The sequence below is a fragment of the Scatophagus argus genome, chromosome 14 (assembly GCF_020382885.2).
Source record: "Scatophagus argus isolate fScaArg1 chromosome 14, fScaArg1.pri, whole genome shotgun sequence".
In the NCBI taxonomy this organism is placed as follows: domain Eukaryota; kingdom Metazoa; phylum Chordata; class Actinopteri; family Scatophagidae; genus Scatophagus; species Scatophagus argus.
This window is the reverse complement of record NC_058506.1, coordinates 15,727,521-15,743,431: the sequence shown is the minus strand read 5'-3', so window position 1 is coordinate 15,743,431 and position 15,911 is coordinate 15,727,521. Positions and strand designations below refer to the sequence as shown.

The window sequence follows — 15,911 nt, the reverse complement described above, 5'->3', positions numbered from 1 at the left end:
ATCATCATAGTATGCCTACCTCTGGTTACACATACAGACAAAACACGTACAAATACAGAGAGTGAGTGCCAAAGAACGTTCTCTTTCTTGTCCTTGTTTTCCTCCCTCTGGCTTGGTTAACTCACACATAAGCAAATTCACATGTTGTTTGCTTTTAGTTACTTGTGCAGCAGAAAATATGTTAAGTTTCATATCATTTTTAGGGATAATGTACTACATGGTATCAGATCATTGTCTTGACCTGTGTAGTCACAGATAGCTGATCCAATACAACTCTACACACGGCAGAATAAACACAACACATACACGCAGTTGAGTAGACTGCAGTGGACTGCCGCGGTCAGCCCCCCTCCTCACCACCACCACCACCACCACTTGCTATACATGTGCACACAATCTAAAAGGGTCCAGGTGAGAGTGAAATACAACTCTTCATTACGTCTGATTGACGGGCAGCAGTGTTTACAGAATGCAGATCGACAAAGATAAAGGTACGCATGAACACTTGTTTATATGCACATGAATGAAATGCGTCCTGCATCTTCCAGCAGCAACCTCTTTGAGGACAGGACAATCCAGATAATATATGGGGAACATTTTACATTGTACTCTACATATTGTACTACAAACGGGCAAAATAAATAAATAAATAAATAAAAAGAAGATTGGATCTTAGATTATATCTTTGTCAAAACATTTTGATACAGCCCTTTCAGCCCACAGAAAGGTTTCTAAAGAAGCTCCTTAAACTTTCCCTCCACATTGATCGGAGGAACCTCATTCAATTTTTGGTTCCTGGCCCCACACAAAGTCCCTGGAGGCAGAATTTTCTTGCCAGCCAGGAGCTATCAATTTCCAATACCACTTTAAACATACCATTACCACAACAGTAAATTGCAAGGAAACTGACAGACTTAGCTATCAGTTCTGTCTGTCTAATTTGCCTAATCTGTGCAGTTCCTCAGATGTAGTTAAAATTCGACGAATGTGGTTACTGGATTTTCGATTTTCTGAATTACGTTCCTCCTTCTAAGTTTCTGAGTCCATACATTTCAGTTTTTTTTTAATTACTTCAAAAAAAACAAAACAAAACAATATTATGGGAATCTAATTTTCAGCAGATATTCTTGTGCTCTTTATTCTGTGCAGCTGAATTTTAATTGCATGAACTTTGCAGCATAAAAATGTTACTGCTTTGCTGGTCTACATCTGGGAGGCCACAGCTGCAGCTGCATGCACACATGGCCTCTAATGCAGAACACAGTAAACTTCCACTTACTGGAGCATGACAGAGGGGGAAAAAAAAGTTGAACTCAAGCTTACATAAGACTAAGACAAACAAGAGATACAAAGAGTGAGAAAGCCAGTGACTTTAACAGTTGGCTTTTTCCCATATTTGTTGGAATATAGCACATAAGCACAGCATGGCACTAAGGTTTTTCTTAAAAGACAATTCTATATTTCTGAGGCCAGAAGAACAAATCTGCACAACAACAAATATGTGCTGCAAATGCCTTTGTCCCGTGTACAGTGGTCAAGGACGTTTCCTTCTCCAAAGTCAGTTCTCACTTTGTTGTGGTCCAAAACACAAAGGCCTGCACTCATCACTCACCTCTGGTACCATTTCTATTCCCAACCTGTCAGGACACATTCCTTGCTGCCTCTTCGATGGCTAGCTCTAACTAAGGAGAGGAGCCACTTACCTCTGCTCAAATCTGGTTAGTGACAAAGATTAGACCAGTATGGAGAACTGAATTCCTCTTTACAATTACAGTGACTGGGTGGGAGCTGGCTAGCCTACATCTATGTATGTCTGTGAGCATGAGGAGGAAGACATGAGAGTAAACAGGGAGGCTGGCATGTTGTTATGTTTGAAGAAGAGCATCTGATTTTGTTTAATACCTATGATCAACATGAGCGCATAACGTACTGCACACAGACCAGAGGACTGTCACTGTCAGCGGAGCTTGTTCAGACATGTCACATAAAACAGCTTCTGTGTTGGTATTACAGCATACCGTGAGTTAGCTGTTTGTAGCTTTAATCATGCAAACTGTAAACAAAACTGAGACTGCAGGATCCTGAAGGTCACTGTGAAAAAGAAAAACGAATTCCCTCTTTTTCAGTGACAAAATGTATACTGAAGCCTAAATCAAATATAGGATTTTCTTATAACAGCTCAGGAAAAACTAATCAACTTTCAACTAAAAGGTTTCAGACTGGGGGGGTGTAGGAACAAAGTCAAACAACATATTACATAAAGCGTGCGTGCACACACACACACACACACACACACACAAACGTACACACACACACGAGCAAAGTTTCCACCTTTGCCACAGAAGCTTGAAGTTACACTCCTCTTAACAGTAACAGCAGACAAAAGGAGCAAATTCCTCTGAAGTGACACATGAAATGCATGTCAAAACCGAATTCGAGATAAATAAATTTACCACTTTGTAGGGTTCAGGAAAGAGAGGTGAATTTGCTGGAAAGGCCTCTCCTCCTCCCTGCTGGATTTCTTGATTTCGCCTTTCTCTTTCTTTCATTCGGAGCACATTCCGGTCCTCACGGTTCATGTTGCTAGTAACACAAACAGAACAACAACAGGTCAGCATAAGAACAGGCTGAGGAGAGACAATAAACAGACTTCTTGTCTCATGGCTTTACAGGGATGGCTATGAAAGGAAGAGCGCTATGAAAGTGAGACGTTCCTTAAAGTAATACCTGTTGCATTTGTATGAATTTAAAAAAAAGCTTAGCAACTTAACAACATTGACCCCACAGTTTTCTTTCCAGCTGTTATTTCTTGGTTTGTAAAATGAACACCAGCTAGTTCATGTTTCCAGCTATTTACAGCAGATCATACAGCCAGGCTGCCATCTACGTTTCTGCTCAGAGTCAGTTTTTTTTTGGTAAAACACAAATCGGACTATCACTAGCTAAACCCCGCACATCATAAACAAGGGAAGCACAGAGATGACCCGTGGAGAAAGTAGTCCCTAATAGGCTTAAGCTAATACAGACAATGTACAGTTGCCTACTTTCACTGCAAATAACTTCCTAGTACTGATTGTCAATGTAAAATGGCTATTTTCAATGCTGTCATACATACGTGTGTGGTTGTTGGGTCAGCAAATATATATTTCAACAAAATTTTGTTTTGTATTTTTGTTTTTTGCAAAAGCATACAGAAAGTTTAACATGAAAAGGATATGAAAGTCTCTTCAGGAATAACATAAAACAGACTGTAATTAGGATTAAATAATAACCTTCTGCTACAAAAATTCCAGCTTGAGGCCCTTACTGTGTTTCTGAGTATAATATGGGTAGCACAACCATAAAAGTAAAGCGCTATTTGAGGACAGAGAGCATGTAAGCAAATGTATGGATTCATACCAGAGAGACAAATGGCAACAAATAAAAGAAGCCATACAAAAAATCAATCACACTAAAACAGATGGCTGTAAATTTAAAAAAAAAATGGACTTTTCACATTCATTTACAGCAGCCAGCCTGACAAAGCAACTGTCTGTTAAACACTTTAACAGAAAGTGTGTTAACACAAAGTACAAGCGAGCTTTTGAACTTGAAACAAGCCAATTAGCAGCCAGGCGTGTCGCCTCCCTGTTTAAGACGACAGCTCTGGCTCTGCCAATGACAACACTAAGTTTAAGCCTGTTGATAGAGTGTGAGTAGACAGGAATGACACAGCCTCCTCCGAGATTATAAACACGACACATAAGGGTGTTTTCAATCTTTACTATGTATGGCCAAAAAGATGGAAAGAAGCAGGTGGATAACTGATTTTAGAATGGGTAAAATACACAAAGCAAAGTCAAACAACACGTTAAAAGGTAGACAAACCAGAGTTTCCGGAAAATAATTCAAACTGCTAAGGACAATGAATCATATAGTAATGTATAGACTAAATTTTGCACTCCAGCAGTCAAGCAAAAAATATTTATGTTTTTACAAGTTTATCCTGTTTAAGTGTAAGCTTATCAGTATGTCTTTATAGTAATTTCACAACCAACTTTTTTACGAGGCCTCTGCCTGTTTAACATCATCAACAACATCCAACAGTGAGTCATCAGTCATTACAGTCTACATGATTTACACACTATAGCTAAGACTACATTACACCAAAGCTCAGGAAGTGACCAACGGCATAACCACTGCAAGCTGTTTGACACACACCATTAACAACAGTTATCAGCAGAAGCGTAAAGAGAAGAAGAGAACAATGATTAGGCTATCCATCATGCAAACATCCATTAGCACCCTGCTGTAACCAGTTCTCAACTTTATTTGACTTCCAGCACAGCTAAGAACCAAGTGTATGTTGTTAAAAAGTAAATAAAAGATCATGCTAGATTAGATACGCACAATAACAAACTTGCTACAACCAATCACCTTTTACAGACAACAAATGTCCATGACTGCTAGCAGCGAGGTAGAGTCACTGCAGCCACAGTCAAGAAAACAGTGCTAAAGGACCAAATGCCTCAGGAAAAACTCCTTTGTCAACACATGCTTGTGTTAACGTTGCCCAACTAACTGACCTGATCTGTTGGTTTTTAGTAGGTGAACAGGGGGTTACACCCTTTCATCCTCTAGCACAGCATGAAAGAAAATCATCACAGTAGGCTCAATTGTCTATTAGTGGTTTCAGTGATACTGGAGCTTAAGTGTCTGTATTTAGGCCAGCAGTCTTTTACTTTTGTTTCTATGAAAGGCTGAACACAGGCTTTATCTCCTATGATGTTCTAAAAGACCACTCTAGTCTTGAGGTAAAAGAAAAAGAAATCACAGCAGGATTTTTTTTTAATTAACAAGTACACCAAGTACCTGAGTAAAAGACAGAATAAGAAAAACTCATCATGGTGACATGACGTGACCGTGACTGTTCAAGTGTCTGAGCTCAACCTGTTTCTTTTTTTTTTTTTGTAGGCTTGTAGAGCTATACAGAGTAGAGATGAAATTGGTACTGGTTTTAAAATAAACCATTATAAAACTCCTGATGGATAGTGTTACTGTTTCAAAATTATTTATCATTAAGTAAGGATTTTCCTATGCTCTGAAAAACCCACTGTCCAGCATCAACCACAGTTGGCAACACTCTCCCAGAGGCAGATGCAGCATGCGACGTGGGTTTATTTTGCGTCAATGAAGACATGGCAGAAGGCACTAACAGTGCACCAGAGATGCAGTCACTGCAGTGAGTTCTGGATCATTTTTGGGTCTCTTATTTTTATATTTAAGCAAACAAAAACTGTATAGGGCTGCTATCTGCAGTGGTGATTTCAAGTATAAAATTAGTGAAATGATTTCAGTGTGTGTACCAGTGCATCTTACATCAATAATAATACATCAATCACTGCTTGTGATATAATTGTGATATGAAATTTAATACAGTTTCATCTATAATACAGAGAAGGAAACCAAAATCCAGTTTAATTAAGCTTTTATATGAAAAAGTTACAAAAGGACCAAATACCTTTCTGTAAATACTGACAGTCATGTCTCAGGCTGGAACTAACAATTATTTTCATTATCTATTAATCCGCTGATTTTCGAGATTTATGAACTCGTTTTTCCATTCAGTCCATGAAAAGTGGAAAAATCGTGAAGAAAGCTCATCACAATTTCCCAGAGCCTAAAGAGACATCAGATTGCTTCATTTGTCCAAGCAACAGTCCAAAACCCAATCCAAAATGCTCTTCATTTACTTGCATAAGGCAAAATGAAAACAGTAAATCCTTGCATTTTAAGAAGCTGGAAACAGCAAATGTAACTATATAACTAAAGCCACAAAATAAAGCACGTTTTTCTGAACAATGAAATGTGGTGATAAGCTTTCTGTAAGAATCAGGAAATTGTCAACAAACAAATAAGTTTTCCATTTCAGCTTATTGATTACTGATGTCCGTCTACATTGCCGTTTTCCATGTTTCAACACGTGTACAGTTTTAACACTGTGTTGGATGGACACTACTGTGCAAATGTGACTAGGCATCATAAAAGAGAGCAGAGGTACATAAAAATGTAACTGCTGCACTAAAATAATCTCATGCAACGGAGTAATATGAAAAAACAACTGGTGGAAGGGATGTCCCCAATCAGTCATAATGCTACATGCCACAATGCACCTCCAACTTACCTTAAAGTTAAGCATCTACTTTTTCAAGCTAAGCATTAGGGGATTTTCCTTTCCTAGTTAAGAGGGGTTCCAATGGAGGCAGAATCCTAGTATCACCCCAGTTTGGGAAACCTTCAGGACAAGCAAAACTTCTGCTCATTTGAAAAGCATGTGTTAGAAGGACAGATCACAGGCAAGCCTTGGTTTGAATTTTTTTAGTTTAAGCATGCATCCAAGGACCTAGCCTTCCAAATCCAGGGAACATAGTAAGGTAGGCAAAGCAGTTTAAAAACAAGGAAAACACAAATCCAATCAAAGCATATTTCTACAACAAGAGTTTAAATGGCCTTTACTATTATCACGGTGTCATGGCCAGCTATGTTTATTGTAATCATTCAACAGTGTGCCAGTGTGACTGAAAAGGTCAAAGTCTGTAGAGTTGAAGAGACAGTTCACTTTGTACCCAATTTAATCAGCTCATCTGTCTCTTTCTAACTCACAACATAACAGTTGGGCCACGTCTTCAACACAATCCACAAAAAGGGGCAGAACTGATGGTCATTTGAGCATTATGAATTCAGGACTGAGCTTCAGTGACACAACCATTATGGAAGGCCACCCAAAACAACAACAACACAATGAAAAATTAAGTACCTTATTCTTCCCAGACACCAAGAGAAATAAGCAAAGCAGCAAACTAGCCGAACATTTCTTACCCTGACTGAGAGGCCATGGCCCCAACCACTGAAACATTGGAAGGAGGAGGTAGGAGGGCTCAGAGGATCTCCCAGGGATTCAGAAGTATTCTTGTCATGACTTGTCAGCCCAAACTTCTACGCCAACCTCCTCCAATTCAGACAACCTGGCCTTTTTCTCCCCCTAAATGTATCTGTGTGCGTCTAGCTGGAAAAGTGTGACTACAGTTTCTTTTCTCGACTCGGAGGTACAGTGTATTTCCTTGGAGTAGAGACAAATCTGACTTAGGGAGGGGAGGTGACTGTTCGCTCTTGGGACATACCACGTCGGCAAAATGCAGGGGTAGTCACATGCAAGGTGAAGTCTGGGAAAGCTGCAGTATTTTGTTTTGAGGCTAAAGGATGTGCAGTGAACAAGCAAGGTTACAAGAGACTGAGGGTAAATAAGTATGATAGGTGAGCGCGTGAGGTGTGTATGTATGTTAAAACTGAACGTGAGAGCGAAAGATGGAACAAGAGAGAGAGATTTGCCATGTCTCATGTCTACAAGAGGGCTGGAAAGTTATAGTTTAATGCTTTAAAAGTAAACAGTGCTGTGGGCCAATTTTAATCCAGAGCTTAGAGGAAAACCTGCCCAGCAAGGAGTTTAGGAATCTTTCAGTCACAATCTGTTATGAACTATGTACCCTCTTGTACGAGCAAAGTGCTCAACACGGCAAAACAGTGATGACAAGGCATTTGAGGAGACTACAAACAAACCCTGTAGAAGGTCTAAAAGAATTCAAGCGAGTAATCACACCTGCAAGTATTAAAATAAAGAAAAAAATGTGTATAAATCCAGTAAAAGTAAAACCAAAACCAATAAAATAAAAGATGGTTTAAGAACAGAGGATCATCCATCCATTTTCTATCAGTACTTAGAAAATAAAATCAGCTTGTTCTAACACAGTCTTAGAGCTATATTAATTTACAAAACTACATTACAGGCCATTAGGGAGAAAATCTGTGGGGAGAACAGCATTGAGGGAGCAGCAGGAGCAGAATAAAATCTCACCTCTCTTCAAGAATGGAACACTCCAGCTCGACCCATAAAAGGAGATGTTATTTTACACCACAGGACCTCTCCTCCATGTGATGTCACTGCTCTCAGAGAGGCCAAGCCAATCAGGGCCCATCTTTCCATCAACAACCTCTCTCCCTCCCCACCCCCACTATGCCCCGAGCACAGGGCCAAGCACCCGTGCAGGATGTTAAAGGGACAGCACACAGTTTCCAACATGCGCGCAGCAACAAATGTTAGATGTTTTCATCAGCCACATAAGCTGATGACACTGGCTGACAAATTATCATCACATGTCGCAAGGATGCTTATCTGGCACAAAAACCGGGGACAACATGCCATTTCACTTCTGGTATCTCTATGTGGGTTTCCTGTTGCATGCTTTGGGTTGATTTGTAATGTTATTCTTCTCATCATATGATTTTCTCCTTATTATCTTGCTCTTCTTGTTCAGTCAGTCTTGCCCTTGCTTCTGAATTCTGTTTTCTTAAATTTGATTTTTAATAACTTTTGTTGCATGCTACTTTAACACTAAAGAAAATAATGAAGATTGTTATAGTTTCAAAAGATACCCAATTTTATTTGAAAGATTTCACTATGAGAAAAATGCATAATAATGAATAATGCAATGTCCGGACATAAAATGATTAAGTCCACACTTGGGAAACTCCCTTAAACTTAGTTCACAATTGCTTTATTGTGACATTTTGAGACGCGTAGCTTGCTTTGACAGTTAATCGTCAATAGAAACTTTAGGAATGCAAATAAAAAAATGGACGTCCTTGTTTCATAAGCAGTGTTGATGCTTTTAAATAATTCAAACTGAAAACTAAACCAAAACAAAGTTTTGTCTGAACTCTCTAAACTTTCTCTGTTTAAGTTCACACTTGCAAGATGCAGTTAGTTACTAGCAGCATATTAATTCTTAGGGTTGGATACTGACATGAATCTGGCAATATGATATATATTTGGATTTAGGCTAGCGATATATACTTACTTGGAGTCAAGCGGCTGACGATAGATTACAACACTGGCACCTATCGACCGGGGTTTCAACACAAAATGAACCACAGCCACATGTTCTTTGCATATAAACTCTACATTAAATTGAATGCAGTGTTTTTGAGAATTGATATTATGTCACAAAATGTAACAATTACAGGGGTCTATCAATATTTCTTCCATTTTAATTATGCATGCCCTTTACTTTTATAAACAGAAGCAGACTGATGTTCTTAGTTGATTTAATCAATACCAAAGCTCTGCACCAACTATGATGATCACAGTCAATTTTGTCAATGACAAATAGCTCTGAGGCACAACCAGTCATTTTCGTAGGAATATTATATTATATTAATATTAATATTAGCTGAAAAATAATGCAAAATTATGTTGATTGAAAACTGTTGTGTCATTTCATATCAAAGCGGTGTATAAAAGCCCTTATATAATGTAAATGAACAAACACTGTAATGGGGTACAGATGGGCAGCCAGTGCCACCTCCCCTGGTGGTTTTGAAGCAAACCTGCTGACAGCAAGCATTCCAGAGGGAGTGTCCATTCAAATGCTGCTAACCTGCCTCATATAAGCAGCTGTGTGGGTGACAAATGCCAAAACCACATGGCACTGGCTAAGACAAGAACTTTATCAGAAATATCTTTAAAAAAAAAAAGAAATTAATAAAAATAATTTTTGAAAATGCAGTTCAGTTAACAATCTCTTAAAACATGAAAACTGGGGAAAGAGATGTGGTTAAATGCACTCAATCTTGTGCATGTGCATATCCTGTATGAGGATGGGAGAAACATTATCTCGTTAACAAAATAACATAACGAAGAAGCCTAATTTTAGTTTTATGTCTGTTAAGTATTTAGTTGATGATGTTTGAGGAAGACAATGTCAAAATTAGGATTAGGTCTGAGTATTCAGGATTGTTTGGTTTCTGCTTCAGTTAAAAAAAAACATTCAATTATTTCTCTTTGTCATCAGATTAACTCCAATTAACATATCAAAACAAGACTCTAAATCTTGATTGGCATGTTCTCTAAACAAGTGCTTATATGCTTTCATTCAGGCAGGTTTCAAGCATTTGAACTGACTCACTGCGTGGAATGCCTTCACTCAGCAGGCATGTATTATCTGAGCCGGAGAGAGCTGGTAGCATTTACCAATCAGGGTAGAGAACCTGTTCACTAAGAAGCATTGTTCTCCACAAATACAAAAACTCTGATGCTATCTAAATGCGTATTTTGATAGTGAAGTCAAGTCAAGACTTTGGAAAGTGATTTCTTCATTCCAAGATCCAAGATAATTCAAATTTCTCTTCCATTCCTTAACTGTTCTTAACAGGTCTCTCACAATAGTGTAACAATTTGTGTTAAAGTAAAAAGCATACATACACCTAAACTGTGAGCATCTGAAACATTCACAACGATTTTGACGTGAAAAATAACGTTAGAGAAGCTCAATAAGAAAATGTATCACTTGCAGCTTAGACACATATAAACACAATGTCCATGGTACTTTTTTCTGCTGCACTGTTAGTGGAACATGACACACAACCTTCAATTATTTTGGCAACAAGTCCAAAGAACATGCGTCATTCAAGCTCTTCAATGTGCACACTAAGATTGTCGCAAGGTTTTTACCTTTTTTTTTTCATGACCCTCTACAGGCACATCTGAACTATGGTAAGAATTTTCATAATTTATAATCACTCCTTTCAGCTTTGAGTCAATATTTAGCCAACACACTATAATGTATCAAGCTACCACACACACAATGTTTACCAGTGCTGTGTAAAAATCTCTATAATGATCAGCAAAATCAGCCAGATGTTTAAAACAAGCTTTAAAAGCTTAAATAGGGAACAAAAGACTGAATGCTTAGTAAAACAGATTAAATTGGGATATCTGTGAAACACTGATATTTCACAAACTTGTAAAAACTGTTTTGCAATTTAAAATATCTTCTGATCAAGATTTTACTCACAAAGCTCTTAATGTTGGTTTGGTGGGTTCAATAATAACAGTAGCGGTTGTTGGACTGAGCTTCAAGCCTGAAGCTTTCATGCTTACTTACATGAAGTACTCAACTTAATAATCTATTACTCTCCCAAACCAGGAATTAACTGTTCCTTAGCCAAGGTAATTTTACCTCCTGAAAGCTCCAACAACCCAGCTGACCCATGACCAATGGAGATTAAAACTGAGGGGCAGCATGCAACCTTTATAGCACGAACATGCAGTCATTCCTATTAATCACATAATAACAAGAAAAGGCCAAAATGACCCCACACGCTATTGGGGAGTGACTGTAATTATCTGTACTGTGAAACAGTATTCCATTTATTAGTCCCAATCTTATCACACAGAGAGCAGTCTGGGGTTAATTTGACACTGGAGTATCTGCCTGCCTACAAATAGAAACACGCTAACCTATAGTTTACTACTCTGAACCATTAAAAAAAAAAAAAAAAAAACTCTCCCCAGAGCAGGCACTCTGATACATGCTGTGGCCAAAAATAGAATTAAGACACTAGAGCTGCACAATAGGAGGAAAATACGAAATGTGCGAAACTACTGTTCAATATAGAAATGACAAAATGACTAGTGATAAATAAATACATGCCATACTAAACTATTACCATGTTACCACATTAGCTTTTCTCTCCTTTTCCAGCCATCGTGTTAGCAAACCTCACAGTTGCCACCAAATTTGCCTTTAATAAATCTGAGGGTGACTTAGTGCCAGCTGGGACTTCATCTGACTGTGTGTATGGTGAACATATTACTGATCACAATGCATGCTGCATGTAATTTTCTTTTTCCACTGTGTTGGAGGTACACTTCCGTGATAAGTTTATTGCATATATTCAAATTGTGAAAACGATAATTTATCCTTCAGCCCTAGAGGAAACTGGTGGTTGAAAAATTAAAATTGTATGATTCACAAATTTGATGTCTTTGCCATGCGGGTTCCTGTGTGTGCGCTCTGCATAAGAAGAGCAAATTAGAAATATTAGTTCCTTTTGAATCACTTATTACAAAAGATTTAATAATCTCTCACTTGAATGAATATTTCCTATTTTACTCTCCTGGATCCATTTCCTGTCTTTACCATTTATGGTACCGATTAATTTGTTATTGCCTGTAAAGCACTTACCCTCTACTAAAAAATGTTATGCCAATGAGTTTCATTGCTGTTCATCATAAGTATTACTGCGACAATAGACTGTAACAAATGTTTCCTGACGGATATTATAGAGCAGTATCTCACAGTACAGATGCCAGATATGTGAAATGAAATGACCTTAAGGAGCTTCATCTCCACCGGACTATACCCTCATGACTGCTTAACTCATATGCTACAGAACAAAAGCTGAAGAACATATGCACGAGGTCAGGACACAGTGAGTAGCATATTTTTCTGCTGCGTGAGCAACAGTACAGAGGCACAGAGAGATAATAAAAAAGAACTGCTGATTAGATTTGGGCTAATTAAACTGGCAGGCTCTAGAAGAGCCTTCAAACAACTTACTTTCGACAAGCTTCTCTTTGTAAAGGAAATGAGATCTGATTATAAACTTACAGGGCTTAACTGAAGACACAATTAGCTCTTAATTTGGGTAGGGTTTAAAGAACAGCAGCTAAAATGCAGTGAAATTTGCACAATAAAACAAAAACATGATTGTTATGATTCCTTTGTGACTACTCTTATTCATTTCAACCATTTGAGAGAAATGAAGACAAAACTGAAAAACCAGGATACTGGGGTAAAGCACTTAGTTTATTTAGACAACGACTAATCAGACTGGGGGTGGCAGCCCTGAATCTTGCACAATTTCTTGTTATTGTTGAACAGCCTGAAGCTACGTACTGCTCATTTTCCAAAAATCGAGACTGCAAAACCACACTGTAGTACTATGACAAAGAACAATAGATGTGTCTAAGCCAAAGAAAACATGCATCCACTCCTCTGGCTGGAAAGGATAAAAAAAAGTGACTATAACGTCTCAACACAACATGTGCCCTTTGCCTGGCTAAAGAGGAAACAGTTACACTAAAGCCACAGAGCAAAGCCTAAACAGGAAGTGAAGAGGATTTCACAGTGAGCTGCGTCACAGGGAGCACAAGAGCACAAAACAAATCTTCATCTGCCATAACACACTGACCACAGTTACATGAACTGCATTAGCTTGAATGTGGACTTTTACTTATAATAAAACAAAATTCAAATCAGGTTGTTTACTTTGGTGCCTTGAAAGAACATTTTAATTAATACTCCCAAAATGCAACCACACTGACGTTGGGAAACACATACTATGCTGATGTCTAATATGTCTGTCTACAGCACACAGTCATCTTGCAGTCACATCTTTCTACCTCATCTTACCATTCAACATGTTCATTTAAAAAAAAAAAAAACAGTTCACAATCGGATGAGCTGTTGCTGTAACAGTTTAAGGAACATGCTGCGTCTTAGATATTGCTACATGGCTCTCACCACACCAAGTCTCCCTCCCATATTTAAATTTAGGTTTTGAGGTTTTATCATGCTAAAACCTTCATGCAAATTTGGCAAAGGTATCAGGTTTTAGCCTGCTCTTTTTACCACTACACACAACAGGAGATTCAAATGATACCTACCATCAAACAGCTGGATCGCCTTCCGGATGTCAACATATCACTGAAGACTTCAAGTGAGAGATATACTATGGTTTTGTTAAGCCATTTACATGTTTAATGCAGGTTGGAGCACTTAAGAAGAAAGAATTTAAATCTACTTGTGTATTCTGAAAATAACTCCTGCTTGACAATTTCTCTTGCAGAATAATGACTTAATGTGTTAAGTACTGCGGCTAGTGTCTCTGCCTAACAGTAGGGAGGTACTATCTTTGTCATGACTGGGCCTGACAGCAACATCATGACTCCTGTATGCGCATTGGAAAACAAAATACTTGGACCAACACATCCACACACACTGTACTTCATAAACAACTGCACTCACAACTATGACAAGCTTAAAAAGTCTCTCACCTCACCACAGATGTTACACCACTTCACAGCTACCTGCCATAAATGAGTTCATGACCTCAGGCCTCACCCTCTGTGAGGTGTTATAAACAGGTTGATAGCTCTGTCCTTGTCTCCATACGCAAAGTGCACCCAGCCAGATATATACAAGTATTGGTGGTAGCCCTAACTGTTGAAAGTTACTCTGGACTTAGGATGCATTTACTGGCCCTTCCCCCAACTGTGGCACGTAAAATGGCTTCCTAGAAAAGCATATCAGCTGTCCTTTTCCTCGACCAAAGCTAAACAGACTGTCCTGTTTTCTTTCTACGCAGCAGTATATTAAAGTCATTAGGATTTTTGACTTGTGACATCCAGGGATGATACTGAGTGTAATCTCATATAATACATGCCGGATACAATGTACGGAGCCTAACGTCCATGACAACAAACCAAAAGTTTTTTCTGGTCATTGTGAGAAAACTGACGGCTGTTAGGGCATTAGATTAGTTAAACTGTGCTACCTGAGTACAGAGACAGTAAGCAAGTGAAACATTTGTTGCTTGTATTTGATTTGCCCAGCTTTAATAGTTCATCTGTAGTTTAATTCACAAAGCTGAACTGGACCGCAGTTACTTCTGTTTATCATTTGAACCAAACGTTAATACCAAAAAATTATGTCCTCGTCGGTAACATAAATTAGTGATAGTAAACTTAAGCGTGTAAGTTATGTCAAAGATGGATAAACAGAGAAAACACAAAACATCCGACGTCATGACCTGTTAGCCAACATTACATTAACAGAACCGTGATCATCATCTCTACGATGTTTGCCTTTCTTTTCGAGAACGGAAGAAGCCAGCGCAAGAACAACAGTAACATCCAGCGCTAACATGATTTCAAACAACCAATGTTTGCCGTCAACACAACTCAAAAGTAGTTATAAGGTCTGCCCTTTTAGCAAGAGGCTAACACGCTACCTACAGGACTACCTGCACCTTCGCTTTAGCATAATGTTAGCTAGTCAAATCTGCTTGTAGCTTTTACAGGCTAGGCTAGCGGCTAGCTAGGTATGAAACCACTGAATTTTTCTGAGGAAATTTCAATTAACATTCACCCCAAATGTCAGATAACCACTGAATAGAGTTGATAATCAGATAAAATACTTTACGATATTCAGCATCCTTACCTCTAGTCTTCTTTTTAGGCCCAAACCATTCTAGCTATTGGAAAGCTCTTTTCTCTTTGTCTTTTCCACTTCCAGTTAGACGCAAAATGGACTCAGCAAAAAGATTAACAGCTAAAATACTAAAACAAAATGGATAGTATCCATTTTTTCCTTAAACCGCAACTGCGCATCGAGCAGGAAACAAAATAAAAATCATTTCGTCTCTCGTTCATTTTGTTTACTCAACAGAAGTGACTGATATAGGTAAGGCTGCTAGCTAAGTTAAGTAGCCAGCAGGTTCCACAGACAGGACTGGATGCATGGATAGCAGCAAAGCTTTGCTGCCTTCAGTTGCTGTCGGAAATGTCTCAAACCAACCAACTAACCTGGTAAACATGAAAGTGAAGCACAGCAGACATATTGTCAGCTTACCAATCACCGATAAGGACGTTAGGTCAAATATAAGGAACCTTGTAAATTTTGACTGGGCAGTTTCACCGTAGCAACGCGGCCATTTATTAAGGATACTAGCAATTCCCACGTGCTGAATGCACCGTTTCTGACACACAGATTGCACAGACTTGACGTTTAGCACGTAGGGAGCGTTTCATTGTTCCCCGCTGTTGATTGATCTATAATTTTAAATATACAGCTTGACTACCAAATGAATTATTGTTTTGGCATAGGAACGTGTTTTTTATTATTATTTTTTGTAAATTCAATTACATTCATTCTGATGTGGGCTACTTTCTCCCATCCATTATTGAAACAAACCTTTAATGTGCATAATTACGCTTTCAGACAGACCTGCTCATTTATGGTCTTTAGGAA

At 38.5% G+C, this 15,911-nt stretch overlaps 1 protein-coding gene across 5 annotated transcripts in view; it reads right to left on the bottom strand.

The window, feature by feature from the left end:
• aff4 (AF4/FMR2 family, member 4) overlaps window positions 1-15,443 on the bottom strand; it is a 29,646-nt gene extending 14,203 nt beyond the window's left edge. Inside the window, exons 1-2 of one of the 5 annotated variants that reach the window (XM_046411153.1) lie at window positions 15,102-15,443; window positions 2,454-2,583 (exon numbers count right to left, since the gene is read on the bottom strand). In XM_046411153.1, coding sequence (XP_046267109.1) covers window positions 2,454-2,579 — 126 coding nt within the window. In that variant the 5' untranslated portion in view covers window positions 2,580-2,583; window positions 15,102-15,443. The other 4 variants (XM_046411155.1, XM_046411154.1, XM_046411152.1 and 1 more) reach the window with 4 other exon arrangements.
• Window positions 15,444-15,911: the final 468 nt, after the last annotated feature.